At 47.4% G+C, this 23,378-nt stretch overlaps 2 protein-coding genes across 4 annotated transcripts in view; one reads left to right on the top strand and one right to left on the bottom strand.

The window, feature by feature from the left end:
- AP5M1 (adaptor related protein complex 5 subunit mu 1) overlaps positions 1-13,378 on the bottom strand; it is a 41,880-nt gene extending 28,502 nt beyond the window's left edge. Inside the window, exons 1-3 of one of the 3 annotated variants that reach the window (XR_015874862.1) lie at positions 13,271-13,378; positions 11,845-11,948; positions 4,683-5,328 (exon numbers count right to left, since the gene is read on the bottom strand). Coding sequence is in view for 2 of the 3 variants with exons in the window: in XM_088461600.1 (XP_088317726.1) it covers positions 4,683-5,328; positions 11,845-11,912 (714 nt within the window). In the remaining variant the exon portion in view is untranslated. The other 2 variants (XM_088461600.1, XM_088461601.1) reach the window with 2 other exon arrangements.
- Positions 13,379-13,403: 25 nt separating this feature from the next.
- EXOC5 (exocyst complex component 5) overlaps positions 13,404-23,378 on the top strand; it is a 73,387-nt gene continuing 63,412 nt past the window's right edge. The window contains exon 1 of the mRNA XM_088461599.1: positions 13,404-13,535. Coding sequence (XP_088317725.1) covers positions 13,509-13,535 — 27 coding nt within the window. The 5' untranslated portion in view covers positions 13,404-13,508. The remainder of the gene's footprint in view (positions 13,536-23,378) is intronic.

Raw genomic sequence — 23,378 nt, 5'->3', positions numbered from 1 at the left:
ATAATCCCCCGGTTCCATCGCCAGAATGATGGAACGCAAAGTTTCCATCCTGATTTTGGGAACCCTGAGAAACCTGTTCAGGGACTTCAAATTGAGGATGGGGCGATGAAAGCCATTGGGTTTCTGCACCAGAAACAGCGTAGAGTAATACCCCATCCCACGGTGAGACTGTGGTACGGGTATAATGACCCCCGCCGTCAGCAAGGCCTCTATGGCTTCCTGAACCTGCAAGGCCTTGGTTTTGTCCTGAGAAGGACTTGTGCAAAAAAACTGGCAAGGCGGCCTGTGCCGAAAAGACAGGGCGTACCCCTGGGAGACCACTTCTCGCACCCAGGCATCCGTGGTGGTATTGTGCCAGCACTGGGCGAATTGAAGAAGTCGACCTCCCACTCTGGGGTCCCCCAGAGGGAGGCCCGTCCCATCACGCAGAAGGCTTATCTTCTGGCTTGGAAGAAGGGCGCCTAGCACTCCAGGCTTGCTTCTTTGGCTTTGAGGCGGTCTTGGGTGCGGACTGCCTCGGGAAGGACTGACCCTTTGCCTTGCCCTGAACCCGAAAGGAACGAAAGGCCGAGCTCCGAACCTTAGCAGGTGTAGTAGCTGAAGGGAGGAAGGCTGACTTGGATTTCGCCAGGGTATCTACTATTTTGTCCAGGTCTGGACCAAATAGTAATTCTCCATTAAAAGGTAAGGCCTCCAAGCCTTTCTTTGAATCCGCGTCTGCTCTTCAAGACCGCAACCACAAGGATCTACGAGCAGACACTGCTGCCGCCGAAACCCTAGAGGTCAACAGGCTAGCATCCAAAGATGCTTCTCCAATGTAGGAGGCGGCATCTCTCATCTGTCCTAACAACGCCCTCTGGACGTCCGGAGCTTCATCCGTAAACGCGTCCTCCAAGGCGTTGGCCCACCCCTCAATGGCCTTGGCCACCCAGGAGATGGCCATGGACGGCCGGGCTACCGCCCCTGAGAGAGAATAAATAGACTTTAAACAAGTCTCCACCTTCCTGTCCGTAGGATCCTTCAGCGAGGATATAGACGGCAATGGCAAAGTAGCACTCCTGATGAGGCGTGTTACATGGGAATCGACTGCAGGCGGAGTTTCCCATTTCTTACAATGCGCCTCCGGGAATGGATAATTGGACGCCAAGCGTTTCTGTGGCAGGAAACGCTTACTGGGTGTCTGCCAGGCCACCGCCATGTGATCAGTCAACTGATCAGACAAGGGGAACGCTGCAGAAGTAACCTTAGCTCTTTTAAAACTAGGATACCTCGACTTGGGAGCGGGTGCCTCATCCTCAATCAGAAGAATGGCCCGCACCGCCTTAACCAGAGCCCGCACATTGATGGAAGACTTAGTGTCTACCTCCTGGACTGAGGCATCTGAGGCTGAGTCATCCTGCACCTCACCATCATCCGAGGACCCCTCAGAATCCGGAAGATACGCAGCCTGCGCCATGACTGAGCGTTTAGACGCCCTGGAGGGCACATCACTGCGCAACATCGACTGAAAAGCCGAAGATGTTGCCGCCAAATCTTGGACAGTGTGGGAAAGCGCATCCACCCAGGGTGGAGGAGTTGCCACAGGAGCCTGAAACGGCACCACAGCCTGCTGTGCCACAGGGGTGGACTGAATATACATTGGCAACCCCGCATAGGGACCAACAGGCTGAGACCCCGGGGGAGTCTGCAATAATTGTGGGACACCCGGGGAATGGGGGATGGCAGGCTGGGGCAACGCCCTAGAAGGGGCGGCAGTCGGGACCGACAGACGGTCCGCGATGGACACCAGCACCTGGGAAAACATCGTCCATGGTGGCTCCTGCGACATGGGAGGTTTAGACATACCAGGGAGCACCTGGCACCGTCCACACAGGCCGTCCTGTGACAAATCCTCCCTATCCACTCCTGCAGAACAGCGCCTGCAGGAGAACAATACCGGAGCCCCGGAGTGCTCAATCTCCTCCTCGGACATGACGTTGGAAGAAAACGTGCGCACTCACCCGTGTGCTGGACAACAGCCCACAATATGGCACCGTGTAGCACACAACTGTATGTGACGGACCTCACAAATACGTGATCCATATAGGTGAGGTCAGTAGAAACACCCTTCCCCCGCACACCTGTAGGGCTTGTAGGAGAAGGAAAGGGGTAGGTATAGGCTGACAGTAAGTAGAAAAAAGACACAGACAGGCAGCACTAGCAAAAGTCACATACCATGCAGGAAGATATACTCACTGCACCTTTCCTCTACAATCAACCTGCCCAGATTCAGTGTCTGGGAGGGCTATAGTGCTGTGTACACTGTCCTTTTGCAGGGGAGAGATACACAGTGGGACCGGTCCGCGTGCTCCCTGAGAGTATCTGCGCTGCCACAGAGAAAATGGCCGCTGGAGACCTCAGAGGAGGAGTGGCCCGAGTAATCTGCAGCTCAGCGACGCCAGACTCCGTGCTGAAAGGCGCGCTGATCTGAGGGGAGGAGCCGCTAGACAGGGAAGGCTTCCTCCCCTGGCTAGCATATTAACCCCCGGGTTGCCGGCATCCCACTTGCCGCGATATTAACCCTGGTGGTCTAGTGGTCTGGCGGGGTATGCCTCCGCTGGAGGGGGGGCCCGCCGCCACTGCTAGCGCCCCCGGTCTGTCCCCTAGACCGGGGGCATGGGACTGCATTTGAAAGGAACCCGCGCACCGCCGCTAATCAACGGTGCGCGGCTTATCTGATCTCCCCGGCGTCTTCCGGCAGCAGTCCCGGGGGAAACCAGAGTCCGGCTAGTACAGACTCTGGCTTCCCCCGCCGCGATCCCCAGTTCAGTGCTGGCGTCGCGGCGCCAGCAGGGAGAAGGAGCGGCAGCGTGGGCGTCTGTACAGACAGCCCAGCGCTGCCGCTCTGGAGAAAAACTGTAGTAAAAAATAAATAAATAAATTTAACTAAGTTAAATAAAAAATTAAAAGCTTTAGGGGGCTGCTCCTGCAGCCCACCCCGCAGGGTGACCCGACTCCGGCCGGGCACCATCTAAAACTGAGGTGCCGGTGGCTCGGGGGCGGGGTATAGGGGAGGTTGGACCCAAGTGCATCCTGGGAGCAGCTGAAAGCTTTAACTCCGTGGTGCCCGAGGATCCAGGATCCAGCTATACCCCAAGGTCACCTTGTGGACCCCTATATGGACCCTGAAGTAGAAAAACAACAATTTCGGAGCGGTTTTTGGACAAAAAATTTGTCAGTTAAGTGGTTAAAGAAGTAATCATTTAAAAGGCAAAATAAACCTGGTTTTGTCTTTTAAATGACTTTTACTTTAAAACATAGTGCAGGCTCGCACAGGACTCACCTATGCCTGAAGTCTACAGCCTATTACATATACCACCACCACTTTTCATTGCTAGAAGCTTTATTAAATCTACCCCATAATCAGACTGTCATTCACTGGTCACGCCAAACAACAGAATCATGAGGGACTCAAATACTGCACACCAATACAAATTACATTCCAGATGCTTTTTCTGGCATTCTCTAAAAATTAAGACTGATCCGGATATGGGTTGTATTAATCCCATACTAGAAGCAAAGGGTGGACTATTTGGTGTAACTATGTCAAACTGCCTGTAGATATCAATCCGTGAGTCAGCCATAAGATACTATACAATATGGCCACACACATAGTGGCTGACTTGGATGAGGTACAGCCATTAGGTGTTCCAGCAGAATGAGTGGATTAATTTTTCCTCACTGTAACCTGTTAGTGCATAAGATCGTTATTGAGCATAAAAGTAATTTTAGGGCCACACAAATTGCATAATCTGGACAATTACCCATGATTGCTCCATTATTAGTTTGTATGAACATCATAAGACCTAGAGACAATTAGTTATTAGGACACATAACATAGATGTGCAGGGGAACAGTTAAGCTGAGTACACACTATAAGATATATCGTACAATATATCGTTCTGACAGGGATCGGACCAATACATTACCGTTCCCGCTAGGCTGTTTCAGCAGGGCGCCGCGCCATGCCCCATTTCTAAAGGGCAAAAAGCACCCTACCCTCCGGCGCCCTGCTGTAACAGCCTGCGGTTTCTGTCCCCTCCCATGGGCTAGTGTCCCGGGGTGGAGAAAATGGCGGTGCATCAGTCACCACCGGTGAATGCATACACCGTGACCGCAGCACTTGGGGGCTGCCTGGCATGTCCGTAAGTACCGGGCACGCCCCCAAGTGATGAAAAGGGGACACGTCATAAAGACACGCCCCTTTTCAGACGCGCACAGAAGTGCCCATTTTCTAGGTCCTGCAAACTGCCCGGCGCTGGACATAGAGTGAACACTAATACATCATGCAGATCGCATAGTGTGTACGCACGAATGTGCATGCACGCCACATGGAACGATGCAATGAACGCTATGCAGCAAGAAATTATGTATTGCACCGTCATACACCGGAGCGAGTAGTGTGTATGGTACGCTATATATTGTTACATCACGTTGTTCCATCTGCTGGGTCACACATTGTATAGTGTGTACCCAGCTTAAGTCATAGTTTATTTTCTCCATCCTCTGACTTGGAAGGATGACTGAGAACAAACCAATGGGGGCAGGGGAATACTAGTTGAAGCTGTGAGGAAATGACAACAGCAACATCCATTAGAAAAATAGTATAACTGGCAGCAGACAGATATAGGATAGCCACTCACCTTGCAGTAGACTGTCCCATATACCTGCCACATATCACTATCATCACCTTTGTCATACTGAGTGGAATTCACTTTCTCTGTGATGTATACTTCAATCTGAGCTTTACCCTTCTGTTTGCTGGTCTTCCATGCTGGGGATTTATAACTTTGGTTCGCTGAGGTGCTGCTTACATTATCAGACAGGGAAAGCAAGTCTGTATTTACGGGCGAGCCCAGCGGACAAGCCTGACTTATCAGAAGAGGGAGCTGCGTGAGCTTCGATGAAATATCTGCTTCTGTGTTGAGTCCGGAATTAATAAACAGCATCATACCGGATAAAAGGGCAAATGCTTCAGAGATGCTGTTTATATTTATAAGTGGTGGAGGAGGAGTCAGTGACTGCTCTACTAGAGGAAGACACACATAGATGAAGTTGCCATTTTGAATGGCCAGGACAGGCCAGAGTTTCCCTTGAGAAACGGTCAAGGAGTACACATTTGTTTTATTGATTCTGGAACAATTATCTCTGTATTCCACAAACTTTTTATTCTCTTCCGTCAATCCCAGTTCGTGGAGCAAGGCTTTTAAGAGCTCTTCATTATCAGGGACGTTCACATAGCTTGACCTGTTAAACGCCTTGGCTCGTTTTTCTACTGTAGGGTAATGTCTGCAAGTTACAAAAATACAGCAATAAATAATATGCATTATTTCAATTCATTTGTGTGGTCAAAAATTAAAATGCAGTCTAATACGCTTACATAGACAGTAATAAAAACACAAATAGGAGGCGCTGTAGCACTGAGCTGAGAATAGGACAATCTATGGCAGCTCAACCACAAGAGAGGTGGCTAGCCTCTATAAATTATCACAGGAAAAGACAAATAAGTGGGAGCGCAATGTGTCAATTAAATAAATAAATAAACCCAGATAGTGAGAATAATAAAAAAGTATAGGGCTCAAATGAATGAAAAAATTCCGCTAAAACTAGTGTAGATAAATAGAATTAACATTTAATAGACATATGACATGTGGACCATAATGATCAGTAATGGAATAAAAGAATGAGTTACTGGAACTCTCGAATTAATGTTCAAAGACATATAAAGCAGATAGCACCATATTAAATTCACAATATAATATAAAGACAAAACACACATAGAAACACATGTAAAATTGTGGGATGATTCAATCAGTAGATAGACGGCTTCCAGGTAAATGGAAGCATGATCAACAAACAGAATTGTAGTAGTAAGTCAGGCTCCTTTGAATGTCATATGAGATGAAATAAGCACGTATAGAATGTCATAATAGACTCATGTGGATAAAGACACACGTTGAGTGTGTGATTAATATGGCATAGATGAAAGTTTTTGGAGCAAATATTGAATGTACCTGCGCCGGTATGGCGATGAGCATGTAGCGTGGTCAGAGGGCAGTGTCCGGAATGCCGCTCTGCAAATCTGTGCTGTCCGCTTGAAGGATGAAATCCCGTCTAGTGATAGTCAGGCTCTAGCTGCATGCTGACAGTCACAGTGTGGTTATACGATACTGATCTCTGGCTGTGCCGGTCTCTGGTTATTGCAGATCAGGCTCTGTATTGCCTTTGTGGTAGCCGGTCTTGGCTCTCACAACTCCCGTTGTAAAGTGAGCTCACTCAGGGGTATTGGCCCGATGGTGGATGTATGGTACATCTGTTGGTATGTATTAAAAAGGATTCTTGAATATCCACCAGTAAGGTAATTTGTAACGCGTTTCTCAGCCTAAGTGGGTCTGGCTGTTTCCTCAGAGGTAACAGCCAGACCCACTTAGGCTGAGAAACGCGTTACAAAGAACCAGAGACCGGCACAGCCAGAAATCAGTATCGTATAACCACACTGTGACTGTCAGCATGCAGCTAGAGCCTGACTATCACTAGACGGGATTTCATCCCTCAAGCGGACAGCACAGATTTGCAGAGCGGCATTCCGGACACTGCCCTCTGACCACGCTACATGCTCATCGCCATACCGGCGCAGGTACATTCAATATTTGCTCCAAAAACTTTCATCTATGCCATATTAATCACACACTCAACGTGTGTCTTTATCCACATGAGTCTATTATGACATTCTATACGTGCTTATTTCATCTCATATGACATTCAAAGGAGCCTGACTTACTACTACAATTCTGTTTGTTGATCCTGCTTCCATTTACCTGGAAGCCATCTATCTACTGATTGAATCATCCCACAATTTTATATATAAGTGTTTCTATGTGTGTTTTGTCTTTATATTATATTGTGAATTTAATATGGTGCTATCTGCTTTATATGTCTTTGAACATTAATTCGAGAGTTCCAGTAACTCATTCTTTTATTCCATTACTGACCATTATGGTCCACATGTCATATGTCTATTGAATGTTAATTCTATTTATCTACACTAGTTTTAGCTGAATTTTTTCATTCATTTGAGCCCTATACTTTTTTATTATTCTCACTATCTGGGTTTATTTATTTATTTAATTGACACATTGCGCTCCCACTTATTTGTTTTTTCCAGTCTAATACGCTTGACTGCTGTCTAATAAATGTAATTAATGATTTTACGATAGACATAGTATATTCTGAAACTTAACCTGATTGGGAGGAACAGCACCAGATGTAGCTGAGGTGAGCTTCTACCAATGCATAGACCTTTCTTTAAGTGGACAAATCACATACAGGCACCAAAGGCAGCTATTGTGTGGACTGAGGGCCTGATTCAGCAAGGTACGCTAAGGAGAGAATGCACGCAATCTGTCGATTAATTCACACTGCGCATGTGCGTACTAGCCAGTGTGATCGGGTTATGATACGCAGACTACACGCAGTGCGCACGCAGACCCTTCCAATATTGTTTGACAGGAAGTGCTGGTTGTGGGTGGTGACGAGGGGTGGTTGGGCGAACGCAGACGTGCCTGTGCGTTGGGACGCCATTATATGGGGTGTGCATAATTAAGGCAGTGCGGTGGCATACGCAGCCATACCGTAAGCTGTACACAGGAAGCGGCAAAAATCCTGCAGCAGGTCAGGTCAACCACTATTGTGTGTATGAGTCCGATGGTTCTCGATGTTACCGATGTTTATGCTATCTTGTGTACTGATCAGGCTGTGAGTAAAGGGAGAAGGGCGGCTTAATATGGGGCTGGGCATCTGCATCTTGTGTTGCGGTCTCCGTGCGTACGCATTGATTAGCATTTTCTCGCAGCGGATGGGTGCGTGCGTCTGCTAGCGTGCGTTCCTTGCTTAATCGGGCCCTGAATTAATATTAAAAACAACTTAGCCTATCAAGTCACACGGAACAGTACCTCAAGAATATAAGTCAAGTCCGATGATTTGTCACTCACTTTAAACGACAATGCAAGGCCTGTTGTTCTAGTGGATGTAATTTATATCTTCTTAGTTACACTGTATGGTTGTGAGGTTAATGAATACAAATTAATTGCTCATTGTGTGCAGCATTATGTTGTAAATACCAAAGTTGCAGGTCCCACAAAGCAAACTGGCATTTGTAAATGGGGATATAGTCGGCATCCCGGCGTACACATTGCTGACGGTCAGAATCCCAAAGCTGGAATCACGACAGAAATAAAAATACTGGCTCCAGAATCCCGACGGCTATGATCCTGAGGGCGAGTATTAGGTTTAGGCTCTAGGGGGGAGTTAGGGTTAGGCTGTGGGAGGGGCGGTTAGGCTGCGGGAGAGGTAGGTTAGGGGATTCTGAACGCCGGCATCATCAGTGCTGGGATCCCATACCGAGCCCTTGTAAATGGTGTGTAGTAATGTTGTCCAGTAAAGAGGCCAGGGATAATTTCATTAAGTTATTGGCCACACAGTTGCAAACATTATTAACACAGCATGCATTAAAAAGCAAGATCAGTGTTCTTGAGGTACAAAACTTGCATAAAATCAATATGTAAAATAAAACCCTAATTTGTTCAGTATGTAATTGACAGAAAACGTCATTTGTGGTGTTTGCAGGCTAACTTGTGCTACTTTATTTGTGATCTACAATTTGGAATCCTCTACAGTAGGATCGTAAAGGTGTGTTACCACCCCAATGAGCAGCTCAGTAGGAAGCGAGGCGACACTAGACCGGATATAAGTTGAAAGAATATACAGATGTGCTCTCATTCACCTAGCGTTTTTGCGCCATATGGCACCAGGTGCCTGGAGCGACTCAGATACGGGTAGCATTTCCCATACTTTTTCCTGAATTTTGTGTCTTATTCGCATTGTAGACACATACAAATCCACTTATAGTGTCAGAAGCATTAAAAATAACTATTTTTGTTGCAAAGAAATGGGTACAATGTTGTAGATTAAGTACGATGGCGTAAGGCAAGGCGCGGGTCATTGCTATCAGACCTCTGTCTTTTACCTTTTTACCCAGATTAGCAGAGTCACACACAGCAGCTACATCAAATTCCAGCATTAGTATTCAGGTGCCCCATGCATTGTACCTATTGTGAAAGGTCTCTGGTGGGAAGCTTGGTGCAGCTAAGTCGCAAAGTCCGTGGCTATTTGGCATGATTTGAGGTTAGGTGCATGGTGACACATCTGTAGGTGGTCTGTTCCTAGAGAATTGGCTTAGTAACATAGTTCTGTGTTACAGAGATTTACGACTGGTGCATTAGACAGTTAGATATAGGAGGGTGTTCTGTCCCTGGACAGCTGGAACCAGGCAGAGGGATCAGCGACACTGGCTGAGGGGGATTTCAGCATTGCAAGGACTGTGGACTTTGTACTTCGCAATAGTAAAAGTGGCTTAGCTGCCCTCTTCTAAGAATGGACCTCATTGGAGTAGGTATTTTCTTTCAAACAATCTGTTTAACTGAGTTGATGAAGCCAATTTATGTTAAAAAATATAGATTTTTACCATGTGGAGACCCATATGCTTTATGCCACTAAGCAAAGACTACCAATCGTGCAACACACTGTACATATAATAAAAATACACAATGGACAAATTATTATGACCCGCCCAGGCTATTTTATTCAAAGTAGCTTTTCCGCAGATAATGCTTACGTAGGATGTCTGAATCTGTATAGGAACAGACTAATGAAATGTATCACTCATAAAATATGTAAATGACGCAATCTGACAAACTTTGAACGTGGAATGATTGCGGGCGCTTGCAACAGCAGTGTGAGGATTAGCAAAATGGCTGCTCTAATAAATTGTTCAAGGGTGGCAATTGTTAAAGTGTACACAGAGTAGACCAGGAGACATAAAGATGTGTCAGTGTAAGGCTTGTGGTCATAAACGTTTACTGGGCGCTCGAGCAGAGTGTGTGTAGACTTATTCAGTCCCACATATGGGCAACAGTGCATCAAATTATGGAATATCTGAATCAGGGACCAATTCAGATGGCCTCACAACAAATAGGAAGTAGGATATTACATTGTATTGTCTACACAAACAGGTCTGTCTGTACGCCTTTGACATCTGCTGCAAAACGCCTCCTGTTTGCTCAGGAAACCAGGAATTGGACAAATGATTGGAAACAGGTCATGCGGTCTGATTAATCACCTTTACAATTACGCCATGCAGATGGTAGGGTGGGGATATGGAGACATGCATAGATGCTTCTTGCATCGTCACAACTCTTCAGGCTGGTGGAGGCAACAGTATGGAGATGGTTTACTTACCATGTGTATTCTTCATGTTGTGATAATTTGTTTATATTATTATACTGTACTAAGGATATATCTGAATATTTGGCTTCCCATACTGTATATCCACATCCCTTTTATTTCTGAATCCCCTTCCTTATGTTGCTTAAATAAAAACTGATGTTATAAAAAATGTCCCAAATTCTTTGATGCCTTTCAGTGTCACCTGTAACTAAACAGGGACCAATTCCAAGGCACTAAGAACCGAAAAAAATATATATATATACCTGATTCAAATGCTTCAGTTCATTAAACCTTTTGTAAAGGTTTCAAATAAAAAACAAGACCTGCACACTTAAAACATTACAGTGTAACACTCCTCAAGCAAAGAGAATTACACATTCAAGCAAATCCTTAATTGCAAAGTGTATGGAGACAAATAACTGCAGGCGTTAATGATAATTTAGGTGTTGCACATTGGCAATCTTTTAATAAAAAAAAAAGTCTACTATTGCTGTAAACCTATTGATAATCACTCAGAAGGTCGAGCAGTGTTCTAATAATAGTAAGTTAAACAACGTCTTATAGATTTTGTCAGTATTCCGTTTTTCCATGGACATAGGACCTCATTCAGAGGCAGTCGTTAGGTGCAAGCGGTCGCACTGAACCAGGGCGGCCGCTTGCATCCTGAATGGCCGCCTCCTTGTCGATCGTTAAGCTGTGGGTTACCACCCACAGCTTAACGACCGACCAGGTTGATGGTCGCGATGGTGATCAAGGAGATACATTAAAAGTGAACATCATTTATACCTCTTTTCCACCAAAAACCCAGGTCCGACCTGGGTTTTTGGACATGGTTCCAACCCTGGTCAGACCCATTTACACTGCACCTTTGATCTGGGTTACTCCCAGGTCAGCCCTGTTCACACTGAACTCAGGTCTGCCCTGCTAAACCTGTGAGGTCATAAAAAGTGGGAGGTGACTGCTCCACAACCACCAATCAGCTCATTTTAGGCATGATTCAGATCAGATAACCTGGGTTGCACCGTTTACACTGCACCATTACCTGGGTCCATCCTGGGTCCAACCCTGGTAGCTACCTGGGTTGGATTGCAGGGTCACTTGACCCAGGTTATTTTTCAGGGACCCTTTTACACTGAGCTGCGACCCGGGTAGACCCAGCAAAAACCCAGGTTTTTGCTCTGGTGTAAAAGAGGTATTAGAGAGTCCAGATGTCTCCTTAATCTCATGAATTTGTTTATATACAAATAAGGCTAAATTAAACAGTATTTTAGAAGAAAAACAGAAAAGTTTTATTTAATAAAAAAGGCTTGTATTTTCCTGCTTCTAGTTTACAGATGCGTCTCTTAAGGGTGGAATGTAGGTCTAATCATTGAGGTGTTCTGTGGTGGACAAGTACAAAACCAAGATGTTTTGTGGTGCATAACCAATGCACTTAGCAATACATCTACTCACGGAAAGATGTAAATAGTACAAAACACACGTGTAAGAATATATAAGCAAAATAATAAGGAATATTATTACCTTGAAAATTTTACCTCTCCACATTCCTCAAATCGATGATCTAAGATCCATAGTCCACGAACAGGCATTATTTTGCATGAGTAATAATCACATTTAACAGGAACCTACATAACAACATAGATTTTAGCAAACTGATTGTTTCATCGATATCGGAGATATAGCAACAAATAAGCAACTTGCATTCTACAATGTAAGTATAAAAGAGTGCATTTATTATGAAACAGATACGGAGAGATAAAGTACCAACCAATCAGTTCCTGACACTTTACAGATTGTTTGAAAAATGACAATTAGGAGCTGATTAGTTGGTACTTTATCTCTTTCTAACCTTTGATTTGCTCCCCCCCAATATCATATATGCAATTGTACTTACAGAACTTTGTACCCTATCAGAAATTAAAGTTTGTCACTAATATAACTAGTGTAAATGAACACGTAGAAATGGAAATGATTGGGAACTGCATTCAGAGCAACGGGCACTGAGTGCCACTGGAACTGCATTCCGTCCCTATACCTTCGTTAATTTTGCCTCATGCACAGTAAAAGTGTGCAGGAAAACGAATGACGTTTGTCTGCTGTATTTAACTACAGTATATGTGCAGCTATGTCAAGTAGCACATTGCTCAGAATTGAATTCCCCCCTTAGTATATTTAATAAACAAATTCAGTTTCTTCACATAATTAAAATGCATGGCAATTTAAACAGCATTGTATTTATTAACATACAATGTAATAAAGAAAATCTCAATGAAGAGTCCTAGGTCTCTATTTCACCCCCCACATCTGGGAAGTGGTTTTAACAGAATATTTGAGTGGCGATTTGCGACAGTTTGCCATGACGGGGCCTAATGACATGTAAGCTCAGCCTCGCCCGCTGAAGTAGCCAGCTGCATCTCTTATCTGGGCTACTCCCGAAGGAGATATAAAAAGTCAGCAAGTATGATTTACAGGCTGTGTTTGAAAAATGCAGTCAGGAGCGGATTGCCTGGAGGTTTCTCTCTCTCCAAGGTTTAGTATATCTACCCCATAATGTCTCTACCCACACAGTGCAGCCACACAGCCCTCCTTATGACCCTGTAGTAATCAGTAAACACAATATTTGCGGGACAGTATAAGGCCCCCCAGGTGATGTGACAGAGTGCACCGGCTCAGCAGTAAGGGTCCCTGGAACATATTTTAGATTGTTACCAGTTATAGTCTGACAGGGCATGCTGGCACTTGTAGTTCCACAACAACTAGAAAGCCACAAGCTGTCCGTTCTGCTATGAATGAGGAACTGGGAAGCAGAGGCTTCACAACAACACTGAGCCGAACTTGTGCTTCTGCGGTTGCTGGTGGACTACAGCTCTCAGCATGCCCTAACGGCCATGTAGAGTGAGAGCATGCCATCTGGCGATAACGGAAAGCTCCCGGTTGCGCCCCTCACCCGGGACAGTCACACTCCCTCCCGTCCTGCAGCCAGTGTGCACTACTGCTGACTTCCATCCACTTCCGGTCTCACCCGCCCGGGGGTCAGATGTCAACAGCTGTGCGCGCCCCGCTTCCGCTCCCTCCATCACTTCCGGTGAGGATGGTAGCGCTCTGATCCCCGCCCGGGAACTATATGGCGCTGTGAGCCTGAGCCTGGCCGGGACCCCATTCCCGCTCTATACACACACAGCGACATGGCCACCACCGCGGAGCTGTTCGAGGTACGTGCGGGGGCCTGAGCTTTGCTGCAAGGCTCCACCGTATACAGGGGGGACCGTGACAAGTATACACTGGTAGTGTCACAGTATACAGAGTTACAGTATTATACAGGGTGTAGTGTACAGTATGCAGAGATACTATACAGGGGATGGTGTACAATATGCAGATATAGTATACAGGAGATAGTGTACAGTATGCTGTGATAGTGTATAGTTATAGTAGTATACTGGAGGTAGTGTACAGTATGCAGAGATAGTATATAGTTATAGTAGTATACTGGAGGTAGTGTACAGTATGCAGATATAGTATACAGGAGATAGTGTACAGTATGTAGAGATAGTATATAGTTATAGTAGTATACTGGAGGTAGTGTACAGGATGTAGAGGTAGTATATAGTTATAGTAGTATACTGGAGGTAGTGTACAGTATGCAGAGATAGTATATAGTTATAGTAGTATACTGGAGGTAGTGTACAGTATGTAGAGATAGTACATAGTTATAGTAGTATACTGGAGGTAGTGTACAGTATGTAGAGATAGTATATAGTTATAGTAGTATACTGGAGGTAGTGTACAGTATGCAGAGATAGTATATAGTTACAATAGTATACAGGAGGTAGTGTACAGTATGCAGAGATAGTATATAGTTACAGTAGTATACTGGAGGTAGTGTACAGTATACAGAGATAGTATATTGTTCCAATAGTATATAGGGGATAGTGTTCAGTATGCAGATATAGTATACAGAGTTACAGTAGTATACAGGGGGTAGTGTAAAGTATGCAGAGATAGTATACAGGAGGTAGTGTACAATATGCAGAGATGGTATATAGTTACAGTAGTATACTGGAGGTAGTGTACAGTATGCAGAGATAGTATCTAGTTACAGTAGTATACTGGAGGTAGTGTACCGTATGCAGAGATAGTATATAGTTACAATAGTATACAGGGGGTAGTGTACAGTATGCATATATAATACAGAGTTACACTTGTTTACAGGGGGTAGTGTACAGTATGCAGAGATAGTAGTATAAAGGAGGTAGTGTACAGTATGCAGAGATAGTATACAGTTACAGTAGTATACGGGGTAGTGTACATTATGCAGAGATAGTATACAGGGGGTAGTGTGCAGTATGCAGATATAGAGGGGTATTCAATATGAAATGTAAACTTCGCTGTCGAAGTTTACGTTTCATATCAGAGTTTTTACCTACGTTAAAGTATCGGGGGCGCGCCCGCTTATCCCCGTATTCAATATGAATTTAACGAAAACGAGAGCCTGCGAAGTTGGATTTGCGTAAAGTTACGAATTTTTCCTTAAAAAAATTGTAGGACCCCCCTAAAGTTGTAAAAACATGGGGGATCGCTATGGGTACCCCCGTTTTAGCCTGTAATTGAAAGTCGGGGATTTAAATAGCCGCAGCAGGTGTTTTTTTTCCGACATTGAAGAAGTGATGCAGAAGAGCACTTAGGTTATTTTTTTCGTCTTTTTAAGTGGTCCCATCAAATTTGGGGTACATGAAAATGGGTACAAGCATATTTTGATGTCCCTAAAGTAAGTTTTTAAAAATTCTGCAATTGTGCACCTGCCGCTATAATTCTGTTCTAGAAAACACCTGCCGCATACTTGCAGAATAGCCCTGAACCTATTTCCCTATTGTTAAACAATTTTTTCCCATTTTTTTTTTTCACCCCAATTTTTAAATATATTTTTTGGGGTGTCCCTATTTTTTTATAACTTTTTTTGACACAGTTCTTTTTTAAATGTCATTCCCAGGGGTGCAGGCTATTTTTTTTTAAGCCTGCACACCTAAACCCCAATTCTGCACTTTTTTTCGACACCTATTCAATGGTGAAAAGTTATCCCCGTTTTTTATCAAAGACTTTTCGAACCTGCGAAAAATCTTTGGAATTGAATACAGTGTAAAACTAAAACCTGCGATAATGACGTCACAAGTGCGATATTAACGCAAAAACAATGTTTTCGCTCCCATATTGAATACCCCTAATAGTATACAGAGTTACAGTAGTATACAGGGGGTAGTGTACAGTATATAAAGATAATATACAGTTATAGTAGTATACAGGAAGCAGTGTACAGTATACAGCTATGCTGGCCATACGCTAGTACGATGCGATTCATCCTACGTTTTCCCTTGAACTCCCCAGCAGTCCCGACGGTACAATTTGGTGCTTTCTACTTCAGGGTCCATAGGGTATCCACAGGATACCTTGGGGTATAGGTGTGACGTCAGTCGCAGGGCACCAAAGAGTTAAGCTTTCAGCCTCCCAGGATGCACTAGGTCCCCCTCCTATACCCCGCCCCCGAGCCAAGGCACCTCAGTTTAGTTTGGTGCCCGGCCGGAGTCGGGTGCACCTGTTGGAGTGGGGGCTAGAAGAGCCCCTGAAGCTTTTTCTTCATGCAGCTGTGGCTGCACATCTGGATGAACAGCATGGACAGTCAGTCCTGACGTCCATGCTGTCTTCCCTACACCCCGCTGGTACCAGAACGCCAGTACTGATCCGGGGATGCTGGTGGGCATCTGGGGTCACAGCTAGCGGTGACCCCAGATGTTCCGGACCATGGCCGGATTCAAGGGGGACAGAGGTAAGCAGCGGGGTCCCGCGGTGGGTCCCCGCTGATCACATGGTCCTAAGTCCCCAGGCAGGGGGCTCCCTGGGGACTGGCTGCAGCGTGGAGCCAGGCGACCAACCTGCGCTTCCACTACCCCCTGGGACAGCGGACCGCAGCAGAGTGGTAGCGCTGCGGCGTCCCAGGGGTTAAATGCATGCCAGGGGAGCGCGCCTTCCCTGTCTCACAGCCGGCGCCTCCCCCTGCTGCACACAGCCCTCTCTGCACTGTGCTGACTGGCCCTGTGTCGGCGCTCCTCCCCCAGACCAGCCTTCTCTCTGCTCCTCGGCGGCCATCTTTTCAGAAGCATGGTGAACGCTGCTGGAAGCCTGCATTTGAAGCATCGTGGTCTGGGTCCCCCCGCATACCTCTCCTCCGCTGTGGTCAGGTCTGTGTATGCAGCGCTGTGTCCTACCAGGCCCTGTGTCTGTGTAGTTGAGTGACCAGCACTGTTAGTGCAGGAATTGATTTTCTTTGCATTGTATGTGACTGTGCTAGCGCTGCTGCCTGTAACTTTTCTTCTCAAGACTGTCAGCTTTATTACTGTCCCTGTTCTTTCTGCTAAGCCCTTGCGGTGCGGTGCTGCAGGGTTGTCTCTCGCCTATTTAATATATAATTGGTGAGAGGGGTCACATACGTGGTGCCATCATGTCTGAAAGTGATTTTCCCCTCCGGCTACAGTGTACCACGTGTAAAGTACCGTTAGCGGAGGGGGAGGGTAGCGCGGAGGGCCTTTGCCGGCAGTGTTTGTCCATGGCGCGGCCTCTTACGGTTACAGCACCGGTACAGGAGCCGCCCTGGGCTTGTTTCGCTCAGGCGCTAACAGCTTTAGTGGGCCAGTTAGCTCCGCAGCCCGCGTTTACTCCGATGGGTTTGGCCCAGCAGTCTGTGGTGTCGTCACCCATGTAAGGTTTCCCACGACAATTGGTGGTACCCCACAGTCTCCCTATTTCCCCGCTCCCGGTTTCTCAGGAGCCAGCGTAGGTTAACTCCCTGACGAGTTCTGTACAGCACTTGTCGGATGTGTTGCAAGGGGAGTCTGTGATGCGGCCTCATAAACGGCCGGTGGCGTCTCTATCCGCTACTTATGAGGATGACGAAGGGACGTCTGATGATGGGGAGATTCTGGATCCTTACGATAAGGAACCTCTCCATACTAAGGACGCTGATGCTAAGTCCAAAGTATATATTCCTGGACTTATTCGGGCGGTCCGCACAGCCTTGGTGATTGAGGACGAAGTTCCCCCAGTGGCTAAGTCTAAGTATGCCTTTTTCAAAGACGTGAAGGGCGATGCCACAGTCTTTCCTCTTTCGGGTCAGTTGGTGGACCATTTAGAGGAGGCGTGGAAACAGCCTGGCAAAAGATACCAGCCGCAGCGATGCCTGGCGGTTGCTTATCCGTTCGCGGATAATTATTTTGCTAAGTGGGAATCCCCTCCACAGGTGGATTCTCACGTGACCCGTCTTGTCCGTAGTGCCACATTGCCGATGCCATCCATGTCCTCCCTTAAGGATGCTACGGATCGCAAAGTGGAAATCTGCCTGAAGTCCGCTTATTCCCTTGCGGGGGGGGCAGCACGGCCGGCTATGGCCATTTGCTGGGTTGCCAGAGCGATGGAGCGCTGGGCGGATTCATTAGAGGCTTCTTTTGATTCCGACTGTCCGGCCGAACAGGCGGAGTTGATTGGCAATCTCCGTGATTCGGCCACCTACATCAACGAGGCGGCTCTAGACATTAGTACTCTGGTGTCTAGAATTTCTTCAGCAGCGGTAGCTGCTCGTCGCACCTTGTGGCTGCGATCCTGGAAGGCGGACGCAGATTCCAAGAAGGGTCTAGAAGCGTTGCCGTTTACCGGAGAAGTTCTCTTCGGTCCGGATCTGGATAAGATTGTGGCCACGCTGGCGGCAGCCAAATCGACTTGTCTCCCATCGGCCGCTGCTCCTTCTGGTTCTGGACCATCGTCCTTTCGGTCATCTAGGGCCCAGGGCAGGCCCAAACCGCAGGCGTTTCCTCGTCAGGCTGGCCCTAGGAAATCGGTCAAGCCCCGGAAGCAGGCATGGAGTACCAGACGTCCGGCCCCCAAGCCAGATGACAAGCCTGCGGCCTGACGGTCCGGGCTTCTCTTTGGGGGATCCCAGGGTGGGAGGCCGCCTGCTGTAGTTCGCCCAGTGTTGGTCGGTCACTACGACAGACATGGGTTCTGGAGGTGGTCTCCCACGGGTACGCCCTCTCCTTCCGGCACAGACCCCCGGCTCGATTCTTCACCACGGGTCTACCATCAGGCCGGAACAAGGCTACGGAGCTGCGGAAGGTATTGCACACTATGCTCCAGGCTGGAGTTATAGTGCCCGTTCCATTCTCCCAGAGGGGCCAGGGTTTCTATTCAAATCTTTTTTTGGTACAGAAACCCAATGGGTCGTATCGTCCGATTCTCAACCTCATAGCACTCAACAAGTCTTTGCGGGTACCGAAGTTTCGGATGGAGACCCTACGGTCCATCATTCTGGCGCTGGAACCTGGGGACTACATGGTGTCATTGGACATACAGGACGCTTACCTGCATGTCCCTATTCTTTGCGCCATCAACAGTTCCTCAGGTTTGCAATCCGCAGCGACCACTTCCAGTTACGGGCGTTACCCTTTGGCCTGGCGATAGCACCACGTGTTTTCACCAAGGTGATGGCGGTCATGGCGGCTTCTCTGCGGCTGCAAGGAGTCCGCATGTTGCCGTACTTGGACGACCTTTTATTGTTGGCGGGATCTCCAGAGCTCCTGTTACGCCACTTGGACCTGACCATTGCCCTGCTGCAACGGCACGGCTGGCTAATCAACTGGCAGAAGTCCACTCTAATCCCGTCTCGGAGGATTCTGCATCTTGGAGCCTTATTGGACTCGGGACAGCAAAAGATCTTCGTGACGGAGGAAAAGATCTCTGCTTTGCAGTCAAGGGTGCGCAGTTGTCTGCACAGCCGCCGGGTGTCTCTACACTCGGCGATGAGGTTACTGGGCTCCATGGTGTCGGTGTTCGACATGGTGGAATATGCCCAGTTTCACTCCAGACCTCTGCAGCACCTGATCCTGTCAAAGTGGAACGGGCTGCCTCAGTCTCTGAAGTCCCAGACGATTGTGTTCACCCCGGAGGTTCGCCTGTCCCTTGCTTGGTGGTTACAGACGACCCACCTCAGCGAGGGACGTCCGTTCTGGGTTCCAAATTGGGTCCTGTTGACAACGGACGCCAGTCTTCGGGGCTGGGTAGCAGTTTCGGGTCCACATCTGTTCCAGGGCAGGTGGACGCCGACAGAAGCGGAGCTTCCAATCAATATCTTGGAACTCCGTGCGGTCTTCAATGCTCTCCAGCAGGCACATCGGTTTCTCCAGGGTCACCCGGTACAGATCCAGTAGGAACAAATCGCTACCACCGTGGCCTACATAAACATGCAAGGAGGAACCCGAAGCCGAGGGGCTCTCGTAGAGGTGTCTCGGATCCTGGTTTTGGCGGAGCGCAATCTTCCGGCCATATCGGCGGTCTTCATCCCGGGAGTGCTCAATTGGGAGGTGGACTTTCTAAGTCGCCAGGACGTTCATCCGGGGGAATGGTCCCTGCACCCAGACGTTTTTCAACTACTGGTGGACAGATGGGGTCTTCCAGAGATCGACCTCATGGCGTCCCGGCACAACAACAAGTTGCCAGTGTACGGGTCTCGCACAAGAGACGAAGGGGCGTCTCTGGTGGATGCTCTGTCCGTCCGGTGGACGTTCCGGTTCGCATACCTGTACCCTCCGGTCTCCCTTCTTCCACGGGTAATCCAGAAATTCAAACAGGAAGGAGGGACGCTCCTGTTGATAGCTCCCGCGCGGCCCAGACGGCACTGGTTCTCAGTCCTTCAGGGTCTGTCCGTGGACAGTCCTCTGCGGTTGCCGCTACGGCCGGACCTCCTGTCTCAGGGTCCTTGTCGTCACCCGGACCTGACTCAGCTGTCTTTGACGGCGTGGCTGTTGAGACGGCCATGCTGAGGTCCCGGGGGTTTTCCAGCTCTGTGGTGCGTACCATGTTGCGGTCTCGGAAACCGTCTTCCGCGAGGATATACCATCGGGTGTGGCATACGTTCTTCCAGTGGTGTCGACTGAGAGGTTATGCACCGCGGGAGTTTCGTCTGTCTCGGATTCTCGCCTTCCTGCAAGCGGGACTAGATCATGGGCTTCGCCTTGCTTCTTTGAAGGTACAGGTTTCGGCCCTGTCTGTCTGGTTTCACCATAGGATTGCTACAATCCCGGATGTGCGCACCTTTATGCAAGGTGTTGTCCGCATTCAGCCGCCCTTTGTTCCACCTGTGGCGCCTTGGGATTTGGCTGTGGTCCTGAGGGCTCTCCAAGGACCGCCGTTTGAACCACTGGGATCAGTGGATCTTAAATGGCTAACAGCTAAGACTGTTTTCCTTCTGGCTATTGCTTCGGCCAGACGTGTTTCTGAGTTAGGGGCTCTTTCTTGTAGACCCCCTTTCTTGGTTTTTCATGGGAACAGGGCAGTACTCCACACTCGGCCCGAGTTTCTTCCCAAAGTTGTTTCCCAGTTTCATGTTAACGAGGAAATCGTTGTTCCGGCCTTTAACTCACCGGCTCTTTCCGTGGGTGTTGGATGTTGTGCGGGCCTTAAGGACTTATGTTGACCGCACTTCTTCGTTTAGGAAGTCGGACGCTTTGTTTGTCCTCTCTGGCTTCCGTAAAAAGGGTTGGCCTGCTTCAAAGCAAACTTTGGCAGCCTGGATCCGTATGGCGATTTCTGAAGCTTATCTTCATGAAGGCCTACCGGTTCCTCCTTCTCTGAAGGCTCATTCCACTAGGTCTGTGGGTCTTTCGTGGGCAGCTCGACGTGGTGCCTCTGCAGTCCAGATCTGCAAGGCTGCTACGTGGTCCTCTGTCCATACCTTTGTGAGGTATTACAGGTTTGACACCTTCGCCTCTCAGGATGCTTCCTTCGGGCGGCGGATTCTCCTTTCTGCACAGGAGCGTCCCCACCCTTAAAGGATACTGCTTTGGGACATCCCCAAGGTATCCTGTGGATACCCTATGGACCCTGAAGTAGAAAATATGAGATATGGTAAGAACTTACCCTTGTTATCTCTATTTCTACGAAGTCCATAGGGTTCCACAGGATTCCCGCCCTGTCGCACCTGTGCTGCAGATGGGCTTTGCTCTGGTCGCCGGTTTTCCGTCTCCCTCTGGTGAGAATGTGATTCTTGTATGTGTCCAGATCTTTGTTCTCTCTCTTCCTTCTCCTCCTCCGGCCTATGGCTTGGTAACTAACTGAGGTGCCTTGGCTCGGGGGCGGGGTATAGGAGGGGGACCTAGTGCATCCTGGGAGGCTGAAAGCTTAACTCTTTGGTGCCCTGCGACTGACGTCACACCTATACCCCAAGGTATCCTGTGGAACCCTATGGACTTCGTAGAAATAGAGATAACAAGGGTAAGTTCTTACCATATCTCATATTTTTTAACACACACAATCTGCATACGATTACGATAGATATGATGTGCTGCACATCTGATCACACGATACGTTTTAAGAGCGGCGGGAGTGCGCATCGGATCGTATCCTACCTAAATGCTACATGATTTCGACATGATTCATCGTTCCACGCTTCGCAAGTCGGGCAATCGGGCCGAAATCATGCTAGTGTATGGCCAGCATTACAGTAGTATACAGGAGATAGTGTACAGTATGCAGCGATAGTATAGTTACAGTAGTATACAGGAGGTAGTGTACAGTATGCAGCGATAGTATAGTTACAGTAGTATACAGGAGGTAGTGTACAGTAGGCAGAGATAGTATAGCGTTACAGTAGTATACAGGAGGTAGTGTACAGTATGCAGAGATAGTATAGTTACAGTAGGCAGAGATAGTATACAGTTATAGTAGTATACTGGAGGTAGTGTACAGTTACAGTAGTATACAGGGGGTAGTGTACAGTATGCAGAGATAGTATACAGGCGGTAGTGTACAGTATGCAGAGATAGTATACAGGAGGTAGTGTACAGTATGCAGAGATAGTATACAGGAGGTAGTGTACAGTATGCAGAGATAGTATACAGGAGGTAGTGTACAGTATGCAGAGATAGTATACAGTTACAATAGTATATGGGAGGTAGTGCACAGTACGCAGAGTTTCAGCAATCGGAATAGTGAGTTGTATACAGGGTCTTTGGCGCTATATATATAATATATGAATGACACTGGCAGTATACAGAGACAGACTGTAAAGGGGGTGGGTCACTCAGTGTACAGGGGGATGGACATTGTGATAGTTTCATGTGACACCTGAGGCCATTCATGTGTGCGGTTTCTTCTCAGCCAAGGGAGTGGGATCATTCACAATTTTGCCTAAGAACACTGCCATGAATAAAGAATGGTACCAAAACATCCTCCAAGAGCAACGTCTCCCAACCATCCAAGAACAGTTTGGTGATGAACAATGCCTTTTCCAGCTTGATGGAGCACCTTGCCATAAGGCAAAAGTGTTAACTAAGTGGCTCTGGGAACAAAACATCGAAATTTTGAGTCCATGGCTAGGAAACGCCCCAGACCTTAATCCCATTGAGAACTTGTGGTCAATCCTCAAGAGGCAGGTGGACAAACAAAAACCCACAAATTCTGACAAACTCCAAGCATTGATTAGGCAAGAATGGGTGGCCATCAGTCAGTATGTGGCCCAGAAGTTGATTGACTCATGCCAGGGCAAATTGCAGAGGTCTTGAAAAAGAAGGGTCAACACTGCAAATACTGAATCTCTGCATAAACTTGATATAATTGTCATTAAAAGCCTTTGACACTTATGAAATGCTTGTAATTTTACTTCAGTATACCATAGTAACCTCTGACAAAAAGGTCTAAAAACACAGAAGCAGCAAACTTTGTGAAAACCAATACTTGTGTCATTCTCAAAACTTTTGGCCATGGCTGTACATAGCAAAATTGTCCAAGGAAGGACAAATAGTGAACTAGCGACAGTCATGGGTGCCCAAGGCTCATTGATGCGCTTGAGGAGCAAAGACTAGCCCGTCTGGTCCTATCCCACAGAAAAGATACTGTAGCACAAATTGTTGAGAAATGTAATGCTGGCTATGGTAGAAAATTGTCAGAACACACCGTGAGTCATGGCTTGCTGTGTAGCCACAGACCAGTCGGAGAAACCTATGCTGACTCCTGTCTACTGT

This window comes from Taudactylus pleione, unplaced genomic scaffold (assembly GCF_031769625.1).
Source record: "Taudactylus pleione unplaced genomic scaffold, aTauple2 ptg001075l, whole genome shotgun sequence".
Classification (NCBI taxonomy): Eukaryota; Metazoa; Chordata; class Amphibia; order Anura; family Myobatrachidae; genus Taudactylus; species Taudactylus pleione.
The sequence above is the reverse complement of the archived record's forward strand: the minus strand, read 5'-3'. Positions and strand labels throughout refer to the sequence as shown.